Source organism: Hirundo rustica, chromosome 2 (genome assembly GCF_015227805.2).
Source record: "Hirundo rustica isolate bHirRus1 chromosome 2, bHirRus1.pri.v3, whole genome shotgun sequence".
Lineage (NCBI taxonomy): Eukaryota > Metazoa > Chordata > Aves > Passeriformes > Hirundinidae > Hirundo > Hirundo rustica.
The window spans coordinates 45,208,274-45,221,125 of record NC_053451.1 but is presented as its reverse complement, the minus strand read 5'-3'; the positions used below and the strand labels follow the sequence as shown (position 1 = coordinate 45,221,125).

General features: G+C 44.7%; 1 protein-coding gene across 2 annotated transcripts in view; it reads left to right on the top strand.

The window, feature by feature from the left end:
• Positions 1 to 204: 204 nt before the first annotated feature.
• Positions 205 to 12,852, top strand: part of XPO4 (exportin 4) — a 74,097-nt gene continuing 61,449 nt past the window's right edge. The window contains exon 1 of one of the 2 annotated variants that reach the window (XM_040054928.2): positions 205 to 412. In XM_040054928.2, the coding sequence (XP_039910862.1) occupies positions 332 to 412 (81 nt within the window). In that variant the 5' untranslated portion in view covers positions 205 to 331. The remainder of the gene's footprint in view (positions 413 to 12,852) is intronic. The other variant, XM_040054927.1, reaches the window with a different exon arrangement.

Here is a 12,852-nt window from a genome sequence, read left to right as displayed (position 1 = left end):
GCGGCGGCGGCCCCGCCTCGCGGCTCGGGGGTCCCGCGGCGTGCTGCAGGCCGGGCAGGCCCGCCCCGGAGGCGGCCGGGCCGGGCGGGCGCTGAGGGGCCGGGCCGGGCCGGGCCGGGCCCTGAGGGGCCGGGCCGGGAGGGCGGAGGGAGGGAGGCGCGCGGGGCGGGCGCTGTCCGCGCGCGGGGCGGGCGCTGTCCACGCCCGGCGCTCGCGGAGCTGCGGCGGCGCCGCCGCTTCGCTTCCGCGGCGGGGCCGGGCCGGGCCGGGATTGGCCGCGCGGCCGCCTCGCCCCAGAATGCAGCGCATGGCGCGTCATTGAAGAGAGACCATGATGGCGGCGGCGGCCGCGGCGGCGGGGGGCGCCCCCGAGGTGATCGCCCAACTGGAGAACGCGGCCAAAGTGCTCATGGTGAGGCGGGCGGCGGCACCGCCGCGCCCGGAGCGCCGCCTCGCCCCCGAAGGGGCCCCCGCGCGGGACCCCTCTCCCCTCCCCGCCTCCGTTGCCGCTGCCCTCGCCCCTCGGGTGCGGGGCTCTGGGCGCAGCCCGGCGGGGCGCGCCGTCTCCGCCGCCCCGTCCCGCTCCCTTTTCGGCCGGGCTCCCTCCCTCCCTTCCCGTCCCTCCGCCGCCGCGCCGGCTCGTCCCTGTGGCCCCGCAGCCGGGGCCGGCCACGCCGCGCCGCTCCTCCATGTGCCGCCCGCTCCCCGTCGCCCCGGGCAGGCTCTGCCGGCTGCCCGCCCCCCGCGCTGCCCTCCCCGGCTGCGGAGTGTCCGTGCCCGAGCCCCCGGACCGCCACCGCCCAGACCCTCGCCGAAGTTGCCAGTAGGCAACTCTCTCTCCCTCCCTCTCTCCCGGGGCCGGAGCCCCGGGCACCTCCCGTGGCGGTGGAGGAACGGCGGGGGGTCGCGCCCGTCCCCAGCCCAGCGGGGGCGGTGAGGCACCCTGGGCAGCGTGGAGCTGCCTCGGGAGTGGCGCGATCCCGTTCCAGAGTTTTCCTGTAAGCGGAGGGGCACCGAGGAGCCAGAGGCTCACGGTGCTGCCGCCTTGAAGCAAAGCCGTCCGTGGTGCTTCGCACTTGATCTGTTTAATTATCAATTAACTGTCCCTGATGATTCTGTGTTACCTTGTTTTCATAATTGTGTGGAAAAGAAAGCCCATATGGCAAAGATCAGAAATACGATGCAGCTGGGTACCGGTAGTGACCGTTAGTGTTCAAACATCCTGGGTTTGCATCCTTGTAAAAGACTTGTTTGAATGAAAAGCTCTGTGTTGTCTGGTATCGTTTACAGGTCTTTATTGCAGATCTTCAGTACACATCTAGCTTCCCCACAGAATTTATCTTACCAGAAAGTGATTCTGGCAGAAATAAAGTTAGTAAGGTGTTGCTATTAATGGGATTTCAAAAGAACGAAAGAAATAGTAGCAAAGTTTTTCTGGTATCAATGATTAATCAATGGCCAGAGCCTGAATGATTGTTTTAATGACTCGCTGAAGTAGTCTGACTGTAAAGTGAGAGGTGATCAGCTTTACTTGTGGGTGTCCCATCAAAATATGCATGTTACTCAAGTCAAAGCCTGAAAAACGCTGACTGTGTTTCCAAGCAGGACAGTAAAGGTAAATAGCTTGGCAGCAAGTACTAGTCCTTTTAGAAAAAGGAGTCGTTTGCACAAAGCTGCGCAAGAGTTGCACAAAGTATGGCACCAGTGATGAGTTTCAGGCTTTAAGCTGCTTTTGATTTGTGAATGCTTTACAAAACATGTCTGTGTAGATTGCTAGATGTTCTGGTAAGGTCTGTGTAGCTGTGTTTTAAAAGTAACACAAATGCAGTAATTACTAGGAGAGTTTGACTGTGTAAGGAAAATCAGCAGTGAGCGTTACTGTGTAACAGAACACGTGAGTGGAACAAAGCTGGTGTGTAAGTAGTTTTCAGCATCAAACCAGTAGCATGTGCATTGGCCTCTCCAAAGTCTTGCACCTGTGCTTGAAGACTAAATGTAAGTTGTGTGGGCATTGTTTCCCTAGCATAGCCCTGCTAGCACAGAGAGGGAAAAGCAACTTACTGTGGAGTTGAATTAAATAAAAACCTTCACACAATGAAAAGGCGCAGGCCTCTTGTGGTAGTGTTTGTTCTTCTGTTGAAGAATAGTTACTGAACTTGCTAGTGAAAATACATCTTGGATCTGCAAGCACATGGATGCTAAGATCCTTGCTGAATTTCTACCCTCCTCCCTACAGCCTCTGACAGCATGAAACCTGACTTGTGGTATTTAGCTTTTGCTTATTTTATTTTTTTTCCCCACAGCTGATTTTGGAACTTTCATAAACACTAAACTGAGAAGAACTAGTTAGATGGCTCTTACCAAGGAAGATGCATGGAACAGAGATATTTACTAAAGCTATCCCTGAGGGTGAGGACCCAGAATCAGGCTTTAGGCACAGTTGGCTGTGGAAAGGCTGTGAGAACTTTTTAGGGTTATTGCCCTGTGTTACTTCTCAGAAATCCTCGAGTCTTTGGAGGGATGCAGGAGAGGAGTACAGCTCAGCAGGTGCTTCACAAAGGTGGATGTGAGACCCCAGAGACTGAAAGAGTTATGAGCTCTGCTCTGTTCTGTCTCACTAGCAACTGTGCAAAAAGAGGGACCTGATTGTGTTTTGGGACTGCACCTGGACAGTGATGGTCTGAATTTCATTTAGCCAGAGGGCTGCACTGTTTGGTTAAGGGTCTGCTTGGGGATGAGGGCAGGAAGTTATCTCTGTGTGGCAGATGGGAGGGGAGAACTGATCAGGCAAACTGCTGGAATCACTTAGAAAGGTATTTATGTAAAAATCTGAGGACTTGTGGGGTGAAGGGTGATGAACCTGGTGCTAGTGTTGAGGTCACGAGTCAAGGTCGGCACCTTGCAGTGGAGCCATACCTGAGGCAATGGGAAGGGGCAGAGCTCTGAATGGTCTGACAGTAGATGGCAGAAGGTTTTAGCTGGGCAGGGAGCTGTGCAGGGATTCAGCAAGGTTTTTTTGTGACAGTCTGTTGCAGCTGAAACAGTGTCAATCCTTGCAAAATAAAGATGGCTAGGGATTCATCAGAGGTGTTTCAGCATTTCAAAACACAGAGCCGGGAGTGGTCATGGTTTACTTGATACTTGTCTTGATTTCAAATTGAATTACTGAGCCTTGAGGAGAATAATGGTGTGCTATTAAAAATGTGTTTAATTAACTTTCCTTGAGGATAAGCATGGATTACTGTGAGCTCTCTAAATCTTTGATAAGTATTTTCATAATTTTTTTTCATTGCTCTGGGTTAGTTGAGTTTGCCGTTGGAAAATCACTTTTTAGATATCAGATAAAGTATGCCCAAGTCCTGATTTCCTAAATTGCTGATCTTTATGGACCTTACACACCATGGTGTGCCATGTTTGAAAAACTGGAAACATTCAATCTTTTCTCTCACCAGCCTCTTCTAAAGCTGCATGGAAATGCTTTTCCTTTGGTACCAGTAATGCCTTTCAACAAGTTCTAGGTAGCTCACATTCAAAAGGCTTAATATGAGAAAGGATTGGAATTTGATATAAATCAACAAATTGTTATAAAAGATGAAATTTATGTTGTCATTAGCTGCCAAATATGACTTTGAAGGCTGGTGCTGTGAAAATTTTCTTTAACGTGTGTAAAAATATTTGCAGTATAAAAATTGGCTACGTAATTCCTTTCTAGTAAAGCCACATGGTGTTTACCTGAAGTAAGATCCCCATTAGTGCTTTGCTGTGAAGTTTCTCGGTGCCACAGGCTCATATCCACATTTGGCCTGTGTGACTTTGGCTTGGTAAAGACCGTACACCAACATCTGTATGAACTGAATTAATTTACTGCTCCTCCATTTCCTACTGGCATGGTATCCCCTGACCATGTATCTCCTATCTATTATGTTCTGTTTACCTCAGGTGGAAATTATTGCCAAATATAATTAGTACTAGTTAAGCACTGTTTTAATAGCTGTCTGCATGGATTAGAGAAAACATTGGTTGTATTATTAAGGAAAGAAATGTAATTTTCATCTCAAAAGTGAGAGGATGAAGTAGGAAGCATGCCTAACACCGTCTAATTAGTGCTGAGAGTTTATTAAAGCAGGTTGAAATTTTCTAGCATATGATATTCTGTGACACCTAAATGTAAATTCACAGGTTATTGCTTTTTCACCTCACCTCCCTCCAAAAAGAGGTGCTCCATTCTTACCTGCAGCTCTACTTTCTCCCTTGTGACCCTCTGCAGAAGATATTAATATTGCTGAGATGACACAGGAATTAAACAAGGGAATGGATTTCTGTCAGGTTAGCAAGATGTATTGGCTATCTGTGCAGCCATTTAGGTTGCAGAGCTAGCACAGGGGCACTGAAATTAGATTGTTGGACACGTACAGAGCTGGTCTGCCCCTGCTAGTGCTGTGCTGTCAGGTCGGCTCAAGTGTATAATATACCTTCACTGTACAATTTACTTGTTAACTCAGACTCTCCTGATATTGGAAATGCCAGACTTCACTTAGAGCTGCACACTGAAAAGAGAAAAGGTTACCATTTTCAGAAGGGAACATTCCAGCTGGAGAGGAGACAAAAAAAAACCCAAAACAACCCACAGTAAGTGTGATTGGTGAAGGCAGTGGAGCAGACTGTGTAGAGAGGCTATGGGTTCTGCCATCATTGGAGATATTTAATACTTGACTGAACAGGTCCCTGAACAACCTGATCTAACTTTGAAACAAGTTCTTTTTTGGGCAGGGGATTGAGCAAAGTAGGTTCAGAGGTCCATGTTAGGCTATTCAATGTGGCATAGCTCTTAGAAAGTTCAAAGAACATTTGAGCAAAGGCTTTTGCAGAATTCCATTCTTTAAAAGTTTGTAAGTGTTCTGTTTTGACTGTGCTCTCTTTCAAGGGGTGGGTGTTGTATGTGTGGAGTGGGTGATGTGGATTCTCACATCACCACCTTCTCAACGTACCACTTAGTTTGTGATGTATCCTGCTATTCTGAGGGCAACTCCAGGCTAAAATTGGGGAGTCTGACAGTAGTCCTACAAACTTCACTTTCAGATGTTCAAATAAGCTTACAGAATAAGAGCATAAGGGAGCACATTAGTAAGACCAGATTGTTTTTACCATCAACCATGACAGTTTGTATGGTTGGCTCTTTTTGACCTACCTTTCTTGGAGATCAAGCCTGGAAGTGTATGAAATTGTCAGGAAATAAACCCCCTTGCCTTCTAGCTAGTCCTCCGAGATTAGAGGGGCTGGGTGCAGATAGGCTTAATGTCTCATTTATAACCAGTCAGGCATTAAAGTCTGGTCACTTTGAATAAGAACTTTCATGGCTGTGGAATCATGAATAATCTGTTTCATCGAAGCAGCAGATTATAGGTTCTTGTTAGATTGCTGATAACTGCACTAGACCTACAAAATATAAGTGCATAGCTCTGTGTACAAGTGTTCCCAGGTAAGTTCCAATACAGCCAGAGATGCAAATCTTACCCACAGTGTTGTCCCTGCTTTGGGGAGAGGAGAGGAGCAAGCCCATTGACTTTTCTGTAGAGTGGAGTTGTATTCTTGTCCTTCCACAGTGGAGGATTTCAAATATCAATTTTATACTTCTTGGACAAATGGATGAATGACTGTAGTTAAAAATCATTGGCTGCCTGTTGCTGCCATCATAGATGCAGGTTGGGAGAACATCAGTTTTCTCATTTTCATATTGGTCTGTGTGGTTTTTAATATATAAACAAGGGGTTAATGAGGTTTACCTCATTTGAGGTAAGCCTTTGGTTACCTTCATCAAACCAAGCTGCCTATCTTGTGGCTAAAAAAGCACAGTCCTGTGGTACCTCAGTGTGCTCCTCCCCACGGCTGAGGCAGCGGCGGTGGCCATCGGGCCTTCGCCAGGTCCTTACTCCCATCATCGTCTCCTGAGAGGAGCAGATCCACAGCAGGGCTGCTTGTGCACAGTGAGGGACAGCGAGGAACAGATCCACAGCAGGGCTGCTTGTGCACAGTGAGGGACAGCGAGGAGCAGATCCACAGCAGGGCTGCTTGTGCACAGTGAGGGACAGCGAGGAGCAGATCCACAGCAGGGCTGCTTGTGCACAGTGAGGGACAGCGAGGAGCAGATCCACAGCAGGGCTGCTTGTGCACAGTGAGGGGACAGCGAGGAGCAGATCCACACCAGGGCTGCTTGTGCACAGTGAGGGGACAGCGAGGAGCAGATCCACAGCAGGGCTGCTTGTGCACAGTGAGGGACAGCGAGGAGCAGATCCACAGCAGGGCTACTTGTGCACAGTGAGGGACAGCGAGGAGCAGATCCACACCAGGGCTGCTTGTGCACAGTGAGGGGACAGCGAGGAACAGATCCACACCAGGGCTGCTTGTGCACAGTGAGGGACAGCGAGGCTGAGGGCTGGCACAGAGGTGGGTGCTCTGCTGCGCATCGCTGAGACAACGTCGGGCCGTGGGGCCTCTGCTTCAGCCCAGGCAATATTCTGTACTTGCTCAAGCCCAGGTGCAGGAGGAGCAAGTGGCCTAGCTTGTGGTTTTGCTCAATCAGCCTCATCAATCGTCCACTGTCTCACATCTTGACATAACCAGGCAGTCTGTTCTCCACAAAGGCCGTGGCAATCCTTATTCCACAAGGAAGTTCGGTTCCTTGTTGCAGCATGTCTTCATTGCGAGGCAGTTTTTCAGACTGTGAAGCATGGCTCATGGTAAGGGTGAAAGGGAGAGATGGACTAGCTCTGCTTTTGTTATGGCAGGTTGCCTGTTGGAAGAAATCAGACAAATGAATCATTCCGATGCTGAGAAGGTTCGTTAAAGTTCTCCAAGTTGTCACCCATAAAACAAGCAGGATGTGTGCTATATTGTGGCTAGAATAGACAAAACTTCTGCTCAGATGGTTTTTTTTCTAGTGCTCACTTCTAGCTGCTGATTTAGAGAGGTCTGAAAAGTAAGGATGATCCACTAGTGGACACTTCGTTATTTGAATTAGCAGTTTCAAAAGCTTGAGGTGTTATCAGTGTTTTTCTCCCGCAAATGTGTCCAGTTGTTTTTGGAATGCTTTTTTTTCCTTCCTTTTTTTTTAATATATATTATTTAGTCTTTATATATATATGTGCACACACATATTGCATGCTTGTCTGAATGTAATGAGGTTTACAAGTGTTTTTGGAAAAAAAAAATAGTTTTTTGAGTGACGGCTGCTGTTTGATAATTTAATTCATTCTTAAATTATGAGAAATAACTATAAAGTGTTTTGATTTTTCTTCTACAGTATCCTTTGTGATTTTTATAATTCTCTATCATATTGCATCCTCCAGTCATCTCTTAGCTAAACTGAAGGGTCTTGCCTTTTTTTCATATGGGATGTTCCCCCATACATCAAATCATCCCTCTGTAATTTTTTAGATTTGATAGTCTTTTTTACATGAACTGACCAGAATTCTGTGATGAAAGAACTTGAGGATTTTAGACGGTTGTAGATTTTTTTATTCTTCTATATTCCTTTCCTAATAATACTTAACATTGTACTTTTCTTTATTGCTTCAGAGCAGCAAGGTGATGTGTTCAGAGAACCATACCTGAGCTGACCAGATTATTTTTTGGAGCAGTACTGAGTAACTTAGGAGTCCATTGTATATATGTATAATTTTTTCTTTTGCTTAAGAGCTGGTATGGTTGGTGCATTTCACAGGCACACATTTCAGATTACCGCACACTGCACATGCAGTGTGCACCATGCTAGTGGAACTCTTACCTAGGAGCTGAGAGCAAATGTGAAAGGAGCTTATCTGTACTAGAGTGAAGAGTTGAGATAAGAGAAGTGAGAACTGATAGAGATTCTGATATTGTTGAAAAGTAAACATCGTGCTTGATGAAATTAAAATCTAGTGAAATGGGATTATGCATGCTTAGGGTTTATTTCTCCTGACTGTTTCACAGGGGGAATATTTGTCTTTTTGAATCAATATGTTTTGCATCCATTTGACGTGTCACCTTTGCACCATTGCATTGGCATATTTCTATATTTTGTTCTGAGTAATCAGTGTAAATTCTGTATGCTTGTTTCTACACTCATCTGCTGGAGAGCTTCATTAGTCCGTAACTCCATCTGGATTATTCTTCTTCAGGTACTGCCTACTGCTGTTTTCCCTTTAACTTGCTTCCTAAGAGTCTTATGGTTGTTATGCTAATCTGTGTTCATTAGTTAATTAACAGCTTTCCCTATGGAGAGGTGGAAGAAATCTTCTTGATTATTAAGTTGAGCTGATCCTGTCACAAGCAGATAAGTAAAATATTCCTTTTCATCGTTTTCTGACAGTGTTTTGCTTCTAAAAAATCTGTCTGAATTAGGTGTACATAAGATCTCTGCAATTTTGATGCGTAGTGGGGTGTATGAGTGGCATAAACCCACTCATGTGCTGGGAGATGTGGTGTACAAGGGAGGATGTCAGATATCAGCTGTAGGAGACGTTGGTCCTTTGGACTTCGAAGTCCAAAACATCTTGTTGAAGGGAGTAGTTGTTAAGGTAGGGATTTTAGGGAATGAAGGAAAACTGACAGGAGGATAAGCTTTAAATAGTCCCTCTTCTTCCTCTTTCCTGTCTCCCTAAAAGGAAAACCCCAAACCTTCCTACTTCAGAGACGTACCAATGAGTGGCTGCTGTACAGTGCTGTCTTTGGCTCTGCCAAAACATAGTGGTTTGCATAGTGAGTGGTTGCATAGTGAACTAGATTGGATAGTGAATTCAGGAAGAAAAGAGTCTTTTAATTAAAGTCATTTTCACTGTGTGAAATTCTCTAATTTTACTGTGTAGAATTAGAGAATTTTAATACCTTGACTGAGATGAGAGAGATTGCCTATGCTTCTGGAAGAAATTTGGTAAAATTATGTTGTCAAACTACTCAGGAAGTAGCATATACAATTCTCTTTCTTTACAAATCAACGATTTTTTTTCTTTTTTTTTTTAGTAGAAAATACATTAAAAGTTATTTAAATTAGTGTAGGAGCAAGTGAATAATAGTTTTTGCTTTTGTTACGTTGTAAGTCAGATAAGTTGGTTTAGTGGTGCCTACTAAATTCAAAATTTACGAAACTACAAAAGTGAATATAAAGAAGGGCTAAAGGTATATTATAATTTGTGCTGAAATTGAATTTCACTCTGTTGTCATTTAGGCCAGCTGTGTTATGTGCAGCTGTGCAGAATGCTAGAGGCACAGCTGTGGTAGTGTTGAAAATACGCCTTATGCCAGGGTCTCTTGAAGGCTTTGTATAATTAATCTGTGGCTATGAAGTCAATGAAGTGCAGAAAGGTGTTTTGCCATGGAATTTTACAGTTTGTGATGGCATTCCCTGGAATTTCAAAAGCTTTGGCTAAGGTGAAGAACATCTGCAGTCCCAGGCTTGTAAGTGTGACATAGGATGTATTTTCACAGGAGCATATACCAGCCTAACACAGAGTGGCAGAGAAAAAGCATTACTTGTCTTTTTGCTGGATTGATTATCTGCTAGGTTAGTGAGCTGGGCTGGCTGTCAGAAGGACTTGCCAGTTGCCAAAGCTAGCACAGGATAATAATGTGTGTCTAGGAGTGGAGAGGAATTAACGTGGCTGGAAGGAATGGAAGATCTCCGAGCGCCACAGCCTTGGAGTTCTGGAGAGGCAGCCCCTCCTCCTTACTGTCAACTTAGACTAGGATCCTGTCATAATGATGGAAAGTAATAATACCAGCATCCTTCACAAACGTGTTTTGAAATCTGTTCATTTGAAGGACTGCAGAAAAGATATGTGGTATTGCATTGGAGTGAGTGGTATGTTCCTCAACTTTGTATTTCAAGCTTTTAGGAAATGGGTAATTTGATAGTTTCTAAGACACGAGAAATGATTGAGCCGTGTTCTATCACTTCTTCAGACTGCTTTGGAAGGACCTTGAATTTGACTCTTTCACATCACAGGTCAGTATCCTGGCTGCATAGGTTTTTGCTCCAACAGTGCGTGAAGGAGGGCAGGGGCAGTTTGCAGAATTCAAAACATGTGATGTGGCATCGTTAACACGGAGTGTGAAAATTCAGTAGCTGTAGCGTACTCCAGAGGCTGGTGCATTGACCTGTGCCACAGAGCATCTGTGGCTCTGGGACTTAAGCATTGGTTTGCACAAAGATCAGTAGTGCAATTGGATGACAGCTGACACTGAGTTATACCTTCCTGTCTTACTGTGAAGCAATGTTCCAACTATCATTAATGATTGCATTAGTGGTGACGTGCAAGCAGTATCAGAACTAATAAGCAGCAGAAACAATTGTACGAGCACAAACCACTGGCTCCTTGAGTTACAGCAGAACTGCCACCTGTGTTTTGTGGCGGCACAAGGGAAGTCATATCTCTATGCTCTGCCTGCCTGGGGACAGGTGGAAGATATCCAAGCTGGTTAAGTGGCCTCTCTGGCCTGTATTTACATGTGTCACTTCTCTGCCTTGGGCAAGCGACAAAGGTTCTTCTTTTGATTATTTAGTTTGGTTCTGCAAAGAGGTGGTCTTCAAGGTTTTGTTATGAACTTCCCCAAAACTGATCTGCCATAGCTTTGTCTTGTATTGGTGGTCCTGGCATTCACGTGGTCCCTTAAGTCAGTTGCTCGCTCATCCTGCCGTGACTTGACACAGTTGCTGTTGGTGCTGGCAGACCCTGCCTGCCTGCTCTGGGTTTCACCTTACAGCTCCGTTGGTTTCCTCTTATGTCACACCCGTCATCTAAAAGCCACATTTTACACATTTGTCACTGGTAGATTTCATGAGGATGTCTCCACAGCATCTCTGTGTGTATGTGTATAGAGGAACTGCAGATCCCCAAGTGCGAGCCTGTATTTGTGTCGCACAGGACTGCAGCCCTGGTGGGGGAGAAGAAATGTGTTCCCCCTGTGCAGCTAGCTGCTGATTTGGTACTAGGTACCTTAAAGCTGAATTGTGTGTTGTTGAAGCCGTAGCTGATGAGCCTTACATTAACCTTCACTGATCTTAAGTACAAAGAGAGCTCTGCATTTTTTCTGCATCATCATTTTGTTTTAGTTTTTGTTTTGCTTTTCATCAATGTCTTAACTGTTCACATTTAGTTTAGCTTTTTCATGTCTTGGGCCACCCGCTTCTATTGTTTATTTTGCTAATAATGTTGCTGCTATTTGACTTCTCTTTCAGCCATATTCTTGGTAGCTTCCCAGATGTCTATGTCATGCATTGTTATTGAGGAAATGTGCAAATAAGTTTACAAAACAGGCACACTCTTCTCTGGTGACGAGAGTAGGAATAGTGCTTTCCTCACCTGTCAACAACAGCCACCAAAGCCCAAGCACAAAAACAAATGTGCTGCTTCCTGAGAGAATTAGGGAGAGTAAGCTGCAAACCCTTTATTTTGTGAGGTTGTTTTAAGTGGGATTAGGAACAGATGTTGGATAGCTTCAGAATAATGAATTGTTTAGTGGGGAATATATAAATATTAAATTCTAATATCAAGAGAAATGACAGTATTGTTTCTGGAGCTAGTGTCCTGTTCATTTTACAGTAATATTTTTCAGTGGAGCCTGAATATGTGGAGCCCTGTGACTGTTCAGAACTTGAGACTTGGCTAATTTGTGCAGATTTCTTAGAGTGAACTCATGCGCTCACTTTAAAGGAAGTCCTAAAAAATTCATCTTCTAAATGGAATCCCAAAACGTTTCTGTATGGAATTAAAAAAATCCCCAACTTTGTCATGAAAACTCATGTTTAAAAGAAGTTTTCTCAAAAGATGTGTCATGTGTCTGCTCTCCTGTATATCAGAGGATGAAGACAGACGTAACTTCAGTATCGTGGTTCAGGCTGTATTAGCAAGAGCGGAACAAAGTGGTGAAATAAGGTAAAAGCAGAAGACATCTCACTGTCTCAAGTTATGTACAGTTCTAGATGGATTTTTGCTCTTTCCCAATATGGGCAAACTGGGGAAGCACCTTTTTCAAGGTGTGTTCAATGAAAGTTCATAATTTTTCCTGGGTTTGAGTGAAAGATGTTATTCTCTTCACAAAATCAATTTCAATTTCACAATTTCTCTTGGCTTTCTTTCACCTAATAAAGGTTATGAACTTCTTCCTCTGGCCTCTGTCCTACTCCTCTCTTTTGCTAAATCTTTCTTGTCTGTACCTTGTATCTGTCTGTATCTTATCTATTTTCTTACATGATTCAGATATTGTATTTCGTGTGTGTTTGACTTGTGTCTGTAAGTTTTCATGAATGCCCTAACAGTCAAGAGCTGTTAATAAAGGTAGGTCTTTTAGGCCATGCCATTTTGAAAGTACAGTAAACCAGAGGAGTTTTACACATGAAATTTAGATAAACTTTAAAAAGTTCCTTATCTTGCTTTTAATCAACTCTTCCTAAATAACTATGATAGCACAAAATGGTTTTGACATTTTAACAAGATTGATTGTGGAGGAAGTGCTAAACTCTGAATTTTGGCAGGAGAACTGGCTGCCCTGTGTGCCTGCCTTCCTTCATTAGCTTGGTGGGAGGAATTACCTTGTTGATAAGAGTCAAAGCTTAAAAGGCTCAGAAGTCAAAAATTATCACTATCTCAGTTTAAATATTTCATGTAGTGATGGCTTTTGACTTGTGTTTTGGGATCTGAGGTGCATGGCGGTTACCCCTGTGGTGTCTCACTCCACTGCACATGCTTACTGTAGAAAGCTACATGCAAGTAAAAGTAATGCCACCCTTACAGCAATGGGTGGTTATAGCTGTTCTTTCAGCAAGTATAATCTGAAATTGGACAATAGGAAAAAACAGGTAGTATAAGACCTATATGA